The following is a 15139-nucleotide window of genomic DNA, read 5'->3' as shown; positions in this document are numbered from 1 at the left end:
TTTTAGCAAACCAGCATCTTAGATAAAAGACTAAATGAAGCGGTGTTGGAAGAATACATTTTATTCAGACCTTACAGAATTCCATGTGTTATTTTAATGAACTTATAAAACATAACAATAACACATGATGTGCCTTTGTTTCAAGTATCAAACATAATAAAAAGAATGCTTTGAATCTGTACAAGGACCTCTTTAACATTGAACTGAACAACATTATGTACAGTACAACAAAATGTCTCAATGAGAGCTTATTTTAAATAAAAGTTGACTACCTTAACTTTACATGGGGTGTGTTTGCAGGATAAAATTCAGTTTTCGAAATGAAAAGCACATTTTAAGACATTGTTTTTTGTCAAATACAAAAAGATGAATTAACATTTGCACAAAACTGAATACACAGATGAGGCATTATAAAAAGGTAATACTTTTTAAACATATAACTGTATATGATGTCAAGTAATCCGGGTTTTTTCATGGAACAGATATGAAAAAGAACAATCAAAAAAGCCAGTGTACAATATTTACATTTTCCCAGGTAACTAAAAAAAGGTATCTGAGGCGTGAAACATAATGGATTATTGTAAAAATCCTCATTAAATGAAACAAGTGATTTACCAGTTTTTGAGTTATTCATTTGTACAATTTAATATTAATTATTTGACACTGGCTTTTTAAAAATAACTTTCAGTCAATTGAAACAACTGTACATATTCAAAGTGCTTGTGTAAGTATAGCAAATATATCTTAATTTAATTACAACTGACAGCAAAAGCAACTTAGTTATACATTAATCTTTACAGACATAACTTAACACAACAGAAATGTAAAAAGAGCAAACCACCCGTGGGTTCCTCCTCTTTCCCAGACTCTTCACAGCTTTCACCCCTCTTCAACATCTGTAAAAATGTCACTTAGGAAGTACTGCGACACATTGGTGGGCTCCTCCTCTAGAGAGCTGCTCTCCATATATTCAGTATAACCCTGAAAGAAAAACGATAAATCGGTGAGTTAAAAAATGAACTGAATCAAGATGGCTCCCTATCCACCTCCGTCATCCTTACCTCAGCTGGACAAAGGGAAGTGCTAGGACTTTGCTCTGAGCGTGGTCGGCTGTGCTCTGAAGCATGTTGCCCCGTGTTCGGACCGGGTTTTGGGGTGACTTCACATGGTGTTGAGGCTACAGCTGCCGGGGTCGATTTTTTACCTTTTGCACGAGGAGTTTTCACCTTAGGGCTCTTAGAAGCTGCTTTGCCAGGGTCAGATTCCTTTGCTTTTCTGTAAGTTAATGGGGAAGAGAAATGAAGTCTCATTCAAGTACAATTGATATATACCAACATGAAAACTGGAGGATTTATCCAGATCTCAACAAAGGATTTTTCTTAAAACTGTTTTTCCTCACCTTTTCCGACTACTAGTCTGTGTAGTTTTTGCTCCTGAGCTGGTGCCCTCAGGGTCCACAACATCTGTCAGAGTCTCCTTTTCCACTTCTACATGATCAGCCCTTCCTCTCTGTGGCTCAGTATCATCAGAAGCCTCTGGCTGCACAGAAGGCCCAGGAAGCTCTAACTGCACCATGGTGTCTGTTTGGATGGGGAGGGACTCAGCTTTCTTAGCAGTGGCAGTCTTGCTGGTTTGTTTCCTCTTTGTAGTTTTGGGCTTCACCTGCGGTTTGGCCGCTTCTAAGAGAATGGGGTACACGATGAAATAAGATGTGTCCAATATGAGGATAGTGCATGTTATAAGTAAGTATTAAAGTAACACATACCTCTTCTTCTAGTGCCTGTTTGTCTTTCCTTTGTCTGAGGAATTTCAGTCTCATCTTTATTCTGTCCAGTCTCTTGTACTGTAGTTCTCTCTGTTCCCATAAACACAAATAATCCACATTTACTATCAGAAATACATTTGTCATTAGTTTAAATAAATAACGGAATAAGGCAATCACCCTACCATGTGGGTCCACTTGATTCCCCTCAGTTGAACCCTGGTGTGTGTGAGAAAATAAAAAGTGTGACACATACAGACATTTCATCACATTTTGGCTACAAGTGGTTCCTTGTAACTTCACTTACATCATCTGGGTCTTTCACATGTATGACGCCTGTCTCATTACTGTCCTCCATGGGCACAGGCACTGTTGCCAAACTCTCTCCAGGAACACTGATGAGGAGGGAGGACAGTTGTAGAATCACACATCAAACAGAGTCACATCTACGCCTGCATGAGAGAAATGACCATCTGATAAAACAGCAGGCACTAACCTCTGTTGCTCTATTGGAGCATCTGTTACAGGAAGAGAAGGGAGGGGCTCAGGCACACTGTCCACCCCCTCCCCAGATGAGCTGACTGGGATCTCGGTCAGAGAGAGGATGAAGAACGGTTCATCTGGATCAGAAGGATCCTGAGGCAACATCACTGAGAGGGGGAGTGAGAGAAGTGTTAGCCACCACCATGATGCATGTACTGTAATTAATAAACATTACAATATCAACCAACGTACTGTCTGGAAATATTGTGAAGCTGGGATGACCTTGGGTCCCTCCTGCACTTGATGTTGATGCATCCTGGAAATGTGAAAGCAGAGAGAACCAATCAAGGATTCATCTTTTAATCAGAGGTACTTGACCAGGATGATATTCCAACCTCATTCAAAGGTATATGCGATATGATTTTGTGTAAAAGTTGTATTGTTGTTGTACAGCGATTGAGTGGCTGGACTATTTAACCATGAACATTTAGGTAACTGATTTATAGCTACTATTTGTATTGCATTCTCAAATGCAACATCTAGTGATCAGTTGTTACAGCTGATAAAATAATTTCCTTTTGGTTCTTTAAAAAAAAAAAAAAAAAATACAGAATATTTTTTTAGTACAATAAACAATTTAGTTTTTTCAAATAATTTGATCTATTCTACAATCTTTTTATACATAATTTACCAAATGCAGAAGTACCACCTGAGGTACAAGCGACTATTATTGGGAATCACTGCCATCAAATATAAACTGGGTTCAGAGACACATTGTAAAAAAAAATATATTGCTCCATGTCATAAGCACGGTCAACTATCAATAAGGAATTTCAACGCAAAAATATACTGCAATCATAGTGCTCAAGATACAACTTTTCATGCATATCATTATCTCACCTGAGTACCTGAGTCAGGTACTTGTGTCGTGCAACCAGTAGACAATCCAGAAACCTCTACAAGGGGTTCATGTTGACTCAGTTGTTCAATTACTTCTGTTGAGCTTCCCAGTGAAGTATCAGCATCTTTTGGAGAGGGAATTGTGTTACTACTTTGATCAATTGTGCCCTCTACTGGTTTCTGGATGTCAGGTAGGAGTTCAGCCACAAGTTTGGGGCAAACTGAATCATCCCCACCTTCTGAGAGAATACCAACATCTGCTGAAAAGAACCACCATAGGTGTTAAACAAAGAAACTGTAGGGTAATAGATTGCAGTAGTTTGAAAAGCTGCTCAGCATTCTTTTAGGTAAGAACTTTTTCTTTTTTTTTTTAATGAGGTCAAACCTGCTTCTGCTTGTGGTGTATTCTGGACGTGTTGTGGAGGTCGTCTGCTGCGTCCCAGGGTGGGTTTGGGTTTAATAAGTCGGCCTCTACGAGCCGGGGGAGCTTTTCCAGAGGGAGAGTCTGTTGGCTCTGGCTGTTTATCATCAGGGCTGTAATTGGAAAACAACTTTTATTACGAGAAAAACAAATCATTCCTTAATAGTTAATGGAAAACAAAAGCGTGTAAATGCAACATGACAACAGTAGTTGAATATTCCGGGATATGATTCATTTCTTACCTTTTGACACTTGTTTCATTGGTTTCAGAAGATTGTTGAACTGCATCTTGACTTGGTGCCTCGGGGTCATTTTCTGGAGGTGGCTCCTGAGTGCTTTCTTTTGGATCTGGTGTGGAGTGTGTATTAGTAGATTGCATGGAGTCAATTTGGGGCTCTGTTGAACCATCTCCTGAAGACTGGACATCGGAAACTGTTGCTGGGCCATCTGTTGGTTGTGTAATTGTCTTTGTAGCTTTAAAGAACATGTCCTGTTTGCACTCACTTTGCGAACCAGGTCCTGCCTCTACCTTATCATTTGACATTTTGTCCCCTGTGGATTCTGCTTCTACTGTGAGTTTTTCACTACTCTTATTTTCAAAAACTGAGTGTGTGGACGCAGACTGATTTTCTGCAACCAACAAAGTTGGTATGACAAAGCCATCAGAGGATGTACTCTTATCATTTGTGCTTTCTAATGACTTATCCAAAATTGTCCAGCTAAGATCTGTATTTAATGAACATTGTGTTGACATTAAGTGCTTGCTGTCTGTCTCTGGGAGTTTGGGTTCTGATTGTGGGTCATTATTATCAGAAGGCTGTTGTTCTGTGGTTAAAGAGGTTTCCATATGACACTGCTCTGCTGGTTTACAGATATCATTTGACTGCAGTTTTGAGCGTGTAGTTCTAAGAGATGATCCTAAATTGGGTTTGGGTTTGACCTTTGGAAAGCGTTGCCTTCTTTGTGAAACACTTTGTTCAGAGCCCTCTGAGCTTGACTCTAGCTCACATGCAACATTTTTGTTTTGTTCTATGGTTTTAGGAGTGGAGTCTAATTCCAATGATTGTACAGATACTGACGCAGTGCTATGGCTAGGTTGTTCAGAAGGGATGGTACTGCAAGATGGCTGTGCCTCTACCTCTGCTGTTGTCTTGTCAGGTAAATTAAGTCTTGAAGTTGGGCTGGAGCATGTCTCTGCCTGAGGCATGGGTAGGAATGGGTCTTTAGTGACTTGAGGCTTTGACTGCGCAGTTCTCGACATCTGTGATAAGTTGGATTTGGGTTTGACTTGATGTAAACGTATTCTAATAGTCTTACAAGAAGATTTGACTTCACTCGCTTCTTTCTGACTGACAGGTAACTCTATTACTGGTGTAACAGATGAAGCAGATTCTCCAGTTGACTCAGATGCTGGCTTTGTGTCTCTGGTTTCCTGTCCCCTACTAGGTTCAAACTGGGCCTCAGAGAGGTTCTGGGTTTCTGAGGCACTCTGTTGTGTTGTTGTTGAGCCTGATACAACTTCAAGGTCTGTCTCTTTCTCCTCAGTTGTAGACAGTTCCTCTGTAGGTTTAAGAGTTATCCCGAAATCCAATGAAGGTATACAATCTGAAGAAGGACCGTGACTTTGACTTGGTTTTTCAGTTGAGGTGGTGAAAGTTGGCTCCGCTTCAACCACTGCTATTGTTTTTTCATGGAATCTGGTAGTTGGAGTCAAGTCAGAGTCTTTCTCTACGTTGTCTTTTGAAGTTTGGGCTTTAGAACGTACAGTCCTTGATGTCTGTGCTAGGTTGAGATTGGGTTTGATTTTCTGGAATCGACTTTTCCTTGCCTGACTTGTAGATTTGACTTCACTCCCTTCTTTCTCACCGACAGGTAACTTTTCAACAGGTGTCACACATGTAGCAGGATGGTCTTTGCTCTCTTGGACAGAGCCTTTGATGGACCCTTGTCCAAGCTGCAAGTATGTGGCTGCTGTGTTAGATTCCAGTGGATTATTACATCTACTCTCAGATTTCACATGAGACATCAGAACTTCATCTGTCAACTCTGGAACATCAGTTTGACTTTGTTTTTCAGTTGAGGTGGTGAAAGTTGGCTCCGCTTCAACCTCTGCTATTGTTTTTTCATGGAATTTGGTAACTGGAGTTGAGTCTGAGTCTTTCTCTATGGTGTCTTTTGAGGTTTGAGCTTTAGAATGTATGGACCTTGATGTCTGTGTTAGATTGGGATTGGGTTTGACTTTCTGGAATCGACTTTTCCTTGTTTGACTTGTAGATTTGACTTCACTTTTTTCCTTCTCACTGACAGGTAACTCTTCTAAAGGTTTAACACATGAAGCAGGATAGTCGTTGTTTGATCCTTGTCCAATCTGCATTTCAGCGACAACTGTGTCAGATGTCAGTGGATTATTACAACTCATCTCAGATGTCCCAACATGAGACATCATATCTTCATCTGTTGACCCATATGTTGGCCTTGTGTCTCTCGTGTCTGGTTCCCTTCTGATTTCAAACTGGGCTTCAGAGATGTCCTTGTTTTCTGAGGCACGCCGCTGTGATGTTGTTGCACCTGATACACCTGAGAGTTCTTCTGTGAGAGTAGGAGTAGAGGCTAAATCTACTGACGGTTTCATATCCAAAGCAGGACTAGGACAAGGGGCTTGAGAAAGGTCAGGAGCATCCGATGGGCTTTCTTCAGCTGCCCTTACTGTTGATGTCGCCGGTTGTGATTTTGACTGAGCAGTCCTTGAAGCTTGGCCTAGGTTAGGTTTTGGTTTCACCTTGGATAATCTTGCTCTCCTGGTCGGTGGAGAATCTGTCTTTGAGGTCAATTGAGAGGTAGGATCCATATCAGAACCTGTCCTCTGATCACTGGATTCAAGAATGGGGATGTCATTATTGTCAATAATGTTTTGTAGCTCCACTGTGGTAACAGTTTCGGACATTTCTGTGACTTCATTAACAGAAGTTGCAGACATAACAGCAGTGGCACGGTTTTCCTTTTCTGCATCAATCTTTGTTGCAACCTCTTCTTCTAGCTGTTCGCTGGTTTCATTCACACTGTCTGATGTTGTCCCTGTAATTAAAAATTGTGGCACATTTTAAATGATTGTGATTTAATCTTAATGGAATGCAATATAAAGAACCTCATGTCTGCTTTGTCTCTTACCTGTTAATTGATCTTCTATGGCTATTTGATTCTGTGCTGACTGTGAGAGGTGAGCCAGGTTCCCAATGGTCAACAGGGTTTGAGCAGCCTCATTGTAGCTCTCGTCCTCAGATACTTAAACAAAAAAGAGCACCAACACATGTATGAGACTTTGACTTCTTAATATAAAATATTAATGTTTGCCACTGGGAACTACTCAGAATACCTCTTCAACCTACCTTCTGCATGGTCTATAGAAAGGAAGTCAATAACATCCTGCAAGGGAGACAAAGGAGTTGTCAGTCACATCAAAAGCTTTCCAAATAAGCCAGACTAGTTGTGAAAGGATGTGATGTATATGAAAACATGTATTATAGTAGCCCCAGTCAATTGATTACATCTGGACACCAACATATTTCGTTGAGGGGATCCAGCTTTTGCAACATAGACTTCATGCAACATAGTTGAAACTTGAATGTCTTGCTTTTTCATTGAAAAATGTACCAAAACTAACTTTGATGCCAACATAAGTGATCCAGGCATCCAAGTTGTATTGTATGTATGCAACATAAATACAATAAAACAAAAAAAAAGGAGATTTTCAAATATAATGAGGTTGCATTTAATCAATGTTGACCCTTAATAATTAATCAAATTATGTGGATCGATTCAAATGACGTGTTTTAAGATTAGATGTTAGAATTATAAGTGCATCTCAGGATAATGATTTAATTTCACTGGTATTACATTTTAGTTATAAGACACTTACAACGAGCAGGTCCAGCTGATGTTCGCAGGGTTCAGCTGTGCCCGTTTCTTTTTGTGCCCACTCGCAAGAGTCATCAGGGCAGAGTGCATTTTGGGAGATGCCCAACACATCAGGCATAGAGGCCAAGATATCAAGCTATATGTGGGATGGGGGAGTCAGATTGGAGGGTTTGAATTATGGAATGAAAAACCATGCACAAAGCAAAAAACAAAGATGCTAGTCATGTATGAAACAAAATGAATGGAGGGTGTGCATCTGTGCAAGACATGATAGTAAACAGTTTTTCATACCTCCTCCATTGTCTCTTCCACTTCTGAGATGACAGGATGTGGGGAGCGCAGAATGGCAGGCACAAATACGGGGGCAGAGCTGTCCCTACTTGGACTGCATGCAGTGTGCTGCTCCTCCTCCAACTCTTCTTCCTCTCGCTGCTTTTCATCCTCCTCATCACTGTATTCTGACTGAGAAGCCCTGAGGGTGACTAATTTAGGCTTTTTGGACTCTTGGGATGATTGCTGCTTTGATGATCTTCCCCTCTTGGCTGTGGATTTGGGTTTAGGCCTGGCAGCAGAAGCAGTGGACGCATCTGGTGAGGCAGGACTGGTTTCGGATGCAGCCTCTTTGGCAGAGTAATTCAAGGGCTTGGTGGGTTTAGGCACTCTTCCATACCTATAAAATGCAATTACACACTGATGAGCTGCTTATGTTTTATTATATCCTAGTCTTTTCTTTGGAAATAGTGTTGTTTCTGCATACAATGTAAGAAATCTGAGTCATGAAAATACAGCAGAAATATTGTACCTGGTAGGTTTTGGAGGTTGAACGGTTGCTTCCTCCTCTTCAGAGGAATGACCATTATTGGCTGACTTACTATTTTGGTCTTGCCTTGAAGGTGATGCATCTTTTTTTACCTAAAAAGGTTAGCATAACTTTCAGTGAGCCAAAGTCACAGTATGAAGAAATATCTGATGACTCTCAGATGAAAAGGAAAATATAACAACCTGCTCTGTGGATGCTCCATCAATCACACTCTCCTCTCCTTTAACTGATGCATCATCGTTGGTCTTGGTGGAGGGAGGTGGGGGCTTTTTACCCCTCTTCCGGCCCAACGGCAGCAGTGGTTTTGGTGCTCTGCCTCGTGAAAGTTTGGCTGGCTTGATCGTGCCATCCTTGGCTCCCTCAGTCTTTTCAGACCTGAATATTAGGGCAAAACATGGATTTTAATGCCAACTGAAGATGCAAAATACTCTATTTGAAACAATATTTTAAGTTGTATTACATGTCTGATTGTTGACAGTCCTCAGGAAGTGCTGCCTCTTTGTCTCCAGGTATAAAGGCCTCATCTGAGCATATGAAAGAAAAAGAAGAAATCCGAAGAAACATTTCAATTTCTGTGCCGATACAACAATATATATATCCACAAGTTTCATCAATACCATTTTTATAAAATAATTATATGTACCTTGTTCATTGCTCTTTTGATCCGTTTTGTTTTTCTTGTCCTTTGGTTCCTCAGTCGAGGTATTCTTTATTTTGCGTTTTTTCTTAGCCTTAACAGCAGTGGTTCCCGCCTCATTACAGAGGTCCTCATTCTCCTTCTCTCCCTCTTTCTCCAAATCAGGATTCTCCTTCTGCTCTTCCTCATCTTCCTCCTCCACAACACTCAGCTTCTTCCCAGCTTTTTTTCGGCCTGTAGAGGAAACCGATGATTGTTAAATTGAGACAAACAAAGGACCAAAAGTGAAAAATGAAGCCCAGATGATGTCTTATGAGGATATAAACTCCCTATTGAAAAAAGAAAACAAGTATAATTACCCTTTTCTCTTTTCTTGCGCTCCTTTGGAGGTTTCTTCTCAGCCATTGCCTTCAGTTTCTTCCTGTTTTTCTGAACTTCCAGTATCTTTTCTAACAGTTTAGAAAAATACTCAATGTCCAGTTTGCGCCTTTCTCCTGCAAAAGTGTGGCAGTAAATATTACATTGAAATAAATTCAGGTATTGCACATTGAGAACAATAGTAATTAAATATTATATTAGTATTGTCTTACTGAAAGCTTTGTCAATCCTCCAGGAATTCTCTCGCTCTTCTTTTTTAAATTTGTTCTGAAAGTTTAAAATCAATGCAATTACCACAAACAACATTTTATAAAAGAGTAATGAGTATACATTGTGTTTTATAAACATATGCATAGCTGTTATTATCACTAACCTTTATCTCTGATCGAGCTCTCAGAGGAAACAGTTGGCAAATCATGGAAAAGTCTGTTCCCACCATACTAATTGCCAGGAAGAACATGTCTGTCTCTGTTGAAAAACAGCAAACAATCATGACATTAAGGCATTGAATAAATGTATGCTGTAAAAAAAGAATTACCATTCTTGTTTCTTTTTCTATTATCCATATCTTCCTACCTTCGCTGGACCAGGGTTTGCAGTAGGTCCCTTTCCTGAAGCTTGAGTAAGTTGTAGTGGAGCCACGCTCAAAGATGGGGTCTCGATCATTTGCTGGATTTGGCCCTTTGGCTCGCTGGACTTCCACGGTCAAGCTGAGACACAAGTTGAGAGGTTATGATTAAGACCACAATAGATTCCTGCATCTGCATTATCTCTATATGGATGCATTTGTTGACAATGTTGGACAGTTCCTATCAAAGTCATGAAACTGTTGAGTCTACAATAACTGAAAGAATGCAGTAGATAGATAATGATATGTCCTGTAGAAGTCTACCAACCTCTCTTCATCAATGATCAGTGTGCCGTCCTCTGCAACTTTGACCTGAGGAACCATCACAGCATCATCATCCTCCTCCTCCTTTTCCTCCTCCTCCTCATCCGCCGCTGCCTCTGCCTCTGCCTCTGCTTCCTCCTCACTCTGGCTTGGCATTTTTGGGACGAACTCGGGTTCCTGCACTTTCTCTGGGACACTGCAGGGATACATCGCAAACATCAGACACAGGGAAAATGTATGGAATGCAAACTACTGTCAAAAAATGTCCACACATCAAGCGTTTTAGTTTGATATAAAACATATCAGAATTATACAATTTGCATGTATCATTGGGTTTCTAATAAAACAAAACACACTTTCGCATTTAATGGCTCTTACACTCATTTGAGTTTAAAATATATTCTCAATTTCCACTTTTGTAAAGACCATGATGTATTTAAATGATTTTCAAGAAAACAGGACAGAAGAAGCATATGTTTTTGTAATTGTGCTGATAAAAATAAGGACGTTATGATCACATGTCCAACATCATTAGAAAAAAAAGGAAATACATTTGATAAAGATGATGGGTTTAACTTACTTTTCTCCTCCTGGAGAAGGTGGGACCACAGTCTCATTCTCTACAACTGACTCTTCCAAACTAGATCTGGAAAAATTGCAAATGATGGTCACACAGGACAAGGAACCAGAAAAAAGCCTTCATGTGAAGAAAGATAAAGGATAATCAATAGAGAGGATGCATGGAATACATGTTACACAACGTTGAGTAAAGCAGAGAAGACACTTACGTCATGGGGTTGGACTGTGGTAGATAACGGATAAGGTCCCTCATGGTCATTTTGGCAGGATCTAAATCAAATTCCTTTTCCCTTTTCTTAAATCTCTTGGTTTTCTGCAACATTAGATAATAAACCAAATCAACATACATGTCGAACTGTACAATAGTAATAAGTATGTAACTAAAACTAAGAAAGTGAAGAAAATGAGGAGAACGATACTTACTGAATAATCTGAGTTTACCTTTTCTTTGTGCATCTCCTCTCTGAGCAGGTCTCTGAGTTTTTGGGCCTTTGCAAGCCTCTGTAAGTCTGAAGGGTCATTGAGGAGGCGACTCAGGGAGAACGCTGGTGTTGACAGTGACAGCCTACACTTAGATGACATTAGAGTCCTGGCTTTCTCTGATATTGCAATAGCTTCTTTGTCTGGTAGAGAGAGGGGCACTTTATCCGGGAGACTGAAAGAAGCTTCATTTCCTTGACTGGCTGAAATCTTTTCAAATTCTTTGCCAGTGTTTGCCAGCAACGATTTATTTTCTGTAGAGTCCTCAGCTGTAGGTACAACTGAAGGCTCTGAAAGGATGGTGGTTGGTTTGGGTTGAATTATTTGCTGCTTGCTCTCTTCTGAAGGTCTCCGTCGCCTTGGGGACTGCAGTCTCTGAGGGGCTGATGCAGTCCCAGTTTGGCTGGACGTATTTGGCTTGTCATGGTCTGAAACAGGGGTTTCAGAGGCTGCCTTGACAGGGGTTCTTGTTTTCCGAGCAGCAATGGAGGGGCGGCCTGGGGCCACTTTAGGCTTGATGGAAAACCGCTTCCTTCTCTGGAGGGCTGCTGAGGAGCTGGTACCTTCCACATGTTGGTCAATACCATCCCTATAAAGAAACAACAATAGTTATTATTTGTAGATGACATAAATATTAGGCGAGCAATGCCATTCTTATCACTCACCCTGGGACTGTAGGTGTTTCTGATGGGGTCACAGCAGGCTGGTTATCTGTAACAGCAGTAGCAGTGGAGCTCTCACCAACGTCCTTAGGGGTCTCACTGGTCTCCTGACTTGCTGAAGGGGATTCCTGAGGTGTTGATGCTGTTTTTCCTGTAGCACCAACATTGGGCCGGATACTAAATCTTGACCGACGGAACATTTTGACCTGAAAACACACAGGAAGTCAAAGCTGCATTGGTATTCCGGCAACAAAACCCTTAAAAGTGCAAATAAGGAGTGGAAAACATTTAGCCTTATCATGTGCTCAGTCCTTATAAGACACGTCCCCTAATATCTTATCAGCACAAGTATAACTGCTAATTTCACCACATTCAGATCACTAAATCAATACCAATAACGTTTGCAAATATTTCTCCATGTTTTAACCTATTCACTTCACCACTGCTGCCATATTTTTCAAACGCATGTAAGAAGTAATAGTAGTTTGTTTTAATAACAACTTTTCTGAAAGATTACATTTAACTTTCAAGGGATTTACACTACAGAATAAAACACACTTCGTGGTAATACAGAATTACTTTCACAATTATCATTTTGCCTTGTATAAGATGTACTGTTGTATAGACGTGTCTAATAGACACTACATCATCTAGATATACAATTGAAATACTGACTTATGCATACAATATACACTTTCTTTCCGAGGGGCCATTTGTATTATTTTAAGAAATTATGACTACAGACTATTGTTTTGATGAGGATTAGCTTGCATTTATGTAAGCATGACTACATAGTGCGACAAAGTACTGTTACCTTACGTTAGAACTTAATGCAGGAGCAATAGCGAGAATACATGCAGCTTTCTGCAAGCCTCAGCTATTCTATCAGCGGACAGGACTAGTGACGTTGACAGTTTGTAAAGATAATCACAAGGAAATACGCCCCAGCAGTTTTAATACGTTAACACAACCTAAACTCAGTCAAGAAGTATTAAAACGAGATAATAATGCGAAGACAATGCGAAAAGGTACACAAAGCTGGACTAAAACTCGCTTGACAACACTTTTAGTAAGCGGGTCCTCCTCACTTGGACCGTCGTATTCTTCATATTTTAAAGCTGAGGCAGTTACATTTATAATACGTTGTTGACGTAATATAATTACGTCAACATAATTAAATGACCTTGAAATAACTTACCCGTTCAAAAATATCTCATTTGCTGGGAGAAATAGGCTTACATTTATCGAAGATAGCTAGCTGGTAGCGGACCCCATGCACAAACTAATCCGCCATGTTTTTCATGACGCGTTATTTTCGTGAGGGAAGGGGGTTGTGGGAAATGTAGTCAGCTCGCTGCAAAACGACTGGCTGAGGCAAGAGAGTGAGGTTTTTTTGCAACTCTTTGAAGGCTTTGAAAACATTATCTGTAATATCATTCTCAGTATATTATAAGTAATTACAATATTTTTTAAGCAAAAGCAACAATGTACCAATCCAAAAATAACCCTAACCCTATCAAATCACGTGTTTTTTGCTTGAAAAGTGCAGAAGAATTAACAATCAAATGTAACTACATTTCAAATTAGGAGGTTGCTAATTCTGATAAATATATATGTAAGCAGCTTTTGGTGTTGGTTATTTTACACAAAACTTATATTTCATATTTGAGGCTACCACTGGAGAGATCATTGATTGTGTTTTCTTATAGTTTTCCATTTTATTCTAACTTAAAGGAAACCTATCATGCTATATTTAAATGATATATTGTAGGGCCATACCTATATAAGGTATATTTATACATTTCTGTTTTCAAAATACCAAACAGATCATGCATTTTAGCCATGCCTCATTTCACTCTATGTGCTGTTTGCTGTCTACGGGTCTGATTCTGCTGACCACGCCCCCCTGCAGGAGAGGGGAGACGTGCTCTGATCAGCTGCTGGGCTGTCAGAAGAGGGGGAGAAAAAGAGATCTCCGTCCTCGTGTTTTAGAGTCGTTATTCATTTGTTTTAAAGCTCAATAAATAACAAAGACCACCTTTGACCGGCACTTTTCTAATTTTGTCCGGAAGATTTAAACTTTAACGGACATCTTGACCGGCGAAACGAACTGAAACTGAAACTCTGCCGCACGGTCCCCTCGTTCCTTGGAAGAGGCGGAGAGGTGGGTGTTTGTCATCTGCTGGTGGACTAACCGGAGAGAATTACAGTGCTTGCCTCGACGGGAAGGGATTGCATTGCAGCGGGAGCAAACGCTTGCCTCGGGGAGGGAGAAAGAAAGCCACAGCGGAGAATAAACAGAAGGGATAACCATGGTAACCAAGTCTTCTTCACTGATTCTGTGAGAACAGCACCACCTACAGGCCTGGCATATGTACTACAGCGTCTCCAGCGCTTTCGAACATGATGGGGACCTATCATGCAAAATGCACTTTTGTACGTCTTTTATACATGAATATGTGTCCCCGGTGTTCCAGGGAACTCACCAAGTGTCAGAAAACACAACCCTCTCTATTTTCCTCCATACCCAAATCTCTAAAAAAGGGGCTGCAACGGATCTGATCAAAACTGATCCAGATTTGAACACTGTCCTGACGTCAGGACGGTGGCGCTACAGCTATTGGGCCAACTCCACCAATCAGGAGGAGACAGCCACGGCCATTGCCGTTCGAAAGCGCTGGAGACGCTGTAGTACATATGCCAGGCCTGTAGGTGGTGCCGTTCTCACAGAATCAGCCCTTGCAAAAACAGGGGTAAAATAGTGCAAATTGAGCAAAATGAGGCATGGCTAAAATGCATGATCCGTTTGGTATTTTGAAAAAAAAAAGTATAAATATGCCTTATATAGGTATGGTCCTACACTATATTATTATAATATAGCATGATAGGTCCACTTTAATTTATATTTTGTTAAAATGTCAGAAAGATACTTTCTAGATAAAATGTGTTCTTAAAAAAATAAATACATTCCCTCTTTTGTAGTCCTTTAACTTTAGCACAATTTAGACTGCATTGCTTTAATAAAGAGCATTTCCAAATGAGTTTTTTTTTTTTTTTACAATCGGAATTTTTCTTGTTTCAATTTATACAACCCATAAGGTGGCCATTTAACATCTGTTTGTATATATATCCATATTTATTTTGTTTAATAATATGGAACTTCAGTGATCATAGACAAAGCCTATAGAAAATAAGTATCATGTCTTTGTG

At 40.2% G+C, this 15139-nt stretch overlaps 1 protein-coding gene across 1 annotated transcript; it reads right to left on the bottom strand.

The window, feature by feature from the left end:
• Positions 1-45: 45 nt before the first annotated feature.
• zgc:162472 (uncharacterized protein LOC553495 homolog) lies at positions 46-13223 on the bottom strand. The gene is made up of 30 exons (XM_034122690.1): positions 13128-13223; positions 11933-12135; positions 11211-11856; positions 10997-11100; positions 10789-10854; positions 10213-10404; positions 9893-10026; positions 9690-9784; positions 9529-9583; positions 9298-9432; positions 8945-9172; positions 8762-8825; positions 8484-8676; positions 8284-8393; positions 7773-8151; positions 7483-7617; positions 6953-6989; positions 6735-6848; positions 3809-6641; positions 3531-3679; positions 3382-3405; positions 3146-3270; positions 2498-2561; positions 2259-2412; positions 2070-2157; positions 1948-1981; positions 1766-1855; positions 1400-1679; positions 1062-1275; positions 46-981 (listed from the first exon to the last, which is right to left on the bottom strand). Exons 2-30 carry the CDS (start codon positions 12127-12129, stop codon positions 880-882), a joined length of 7041 nt encoding a protein of 2346 aa, XP_033978581.1. The 5' UTR covers positions 12130-12135; positions 13128-13223; the 3' UTR covers positions 46-879.
• Positions 13224-15139: the final 1916 nt, after the last annotated feature.

Source organism: Trematomus bernacchii, unplaced genomic scaffold (assembly GCF_902827165.1).
Source record: "Trematomus bernacchii unplaced genomic scaffold, fTreBer1.1, whole genome shotgun sequence".
NCBI lineage: Eukaryota > Metazoa > Chordata > Actinopteri > Perciformes > Nototheniidae > Trematomus > Trematomus bernacchii.
Note: the sequence above shows the minus strand (reverse complement) of the source record. Positions and strands in the feature narration are given on the sequence as shown.

What these genes read in the sequence shown, in the direction of transcription:
- zgc:162472 (XM_034122690.1), bottom strand. Translation starts at nt 12,129, where the DNA reads ATGTTCCGTCGGTCAAGATTTAGTATCCGGCCCAATGTTGGTGCTACA. An exon ending in CCTTCTCCAGGAGGAGAAAA is followed by an intron (nt 10,405 to 10,788) that starts GTAAGTTAAACC and finishes GTATCCCTGCAG; the next exon opens with TGTCCCAGAGAAAGTGCAGG. An exon ending in TGTTGGTATTCTCTCAGAAG is followed by an intron (nt 3,271 to 3,381) that starts GTGGGGATGATT and finishes CCTCTCCAAAAG; the next exon opens with ATGCTGATACTTCACTGGGA.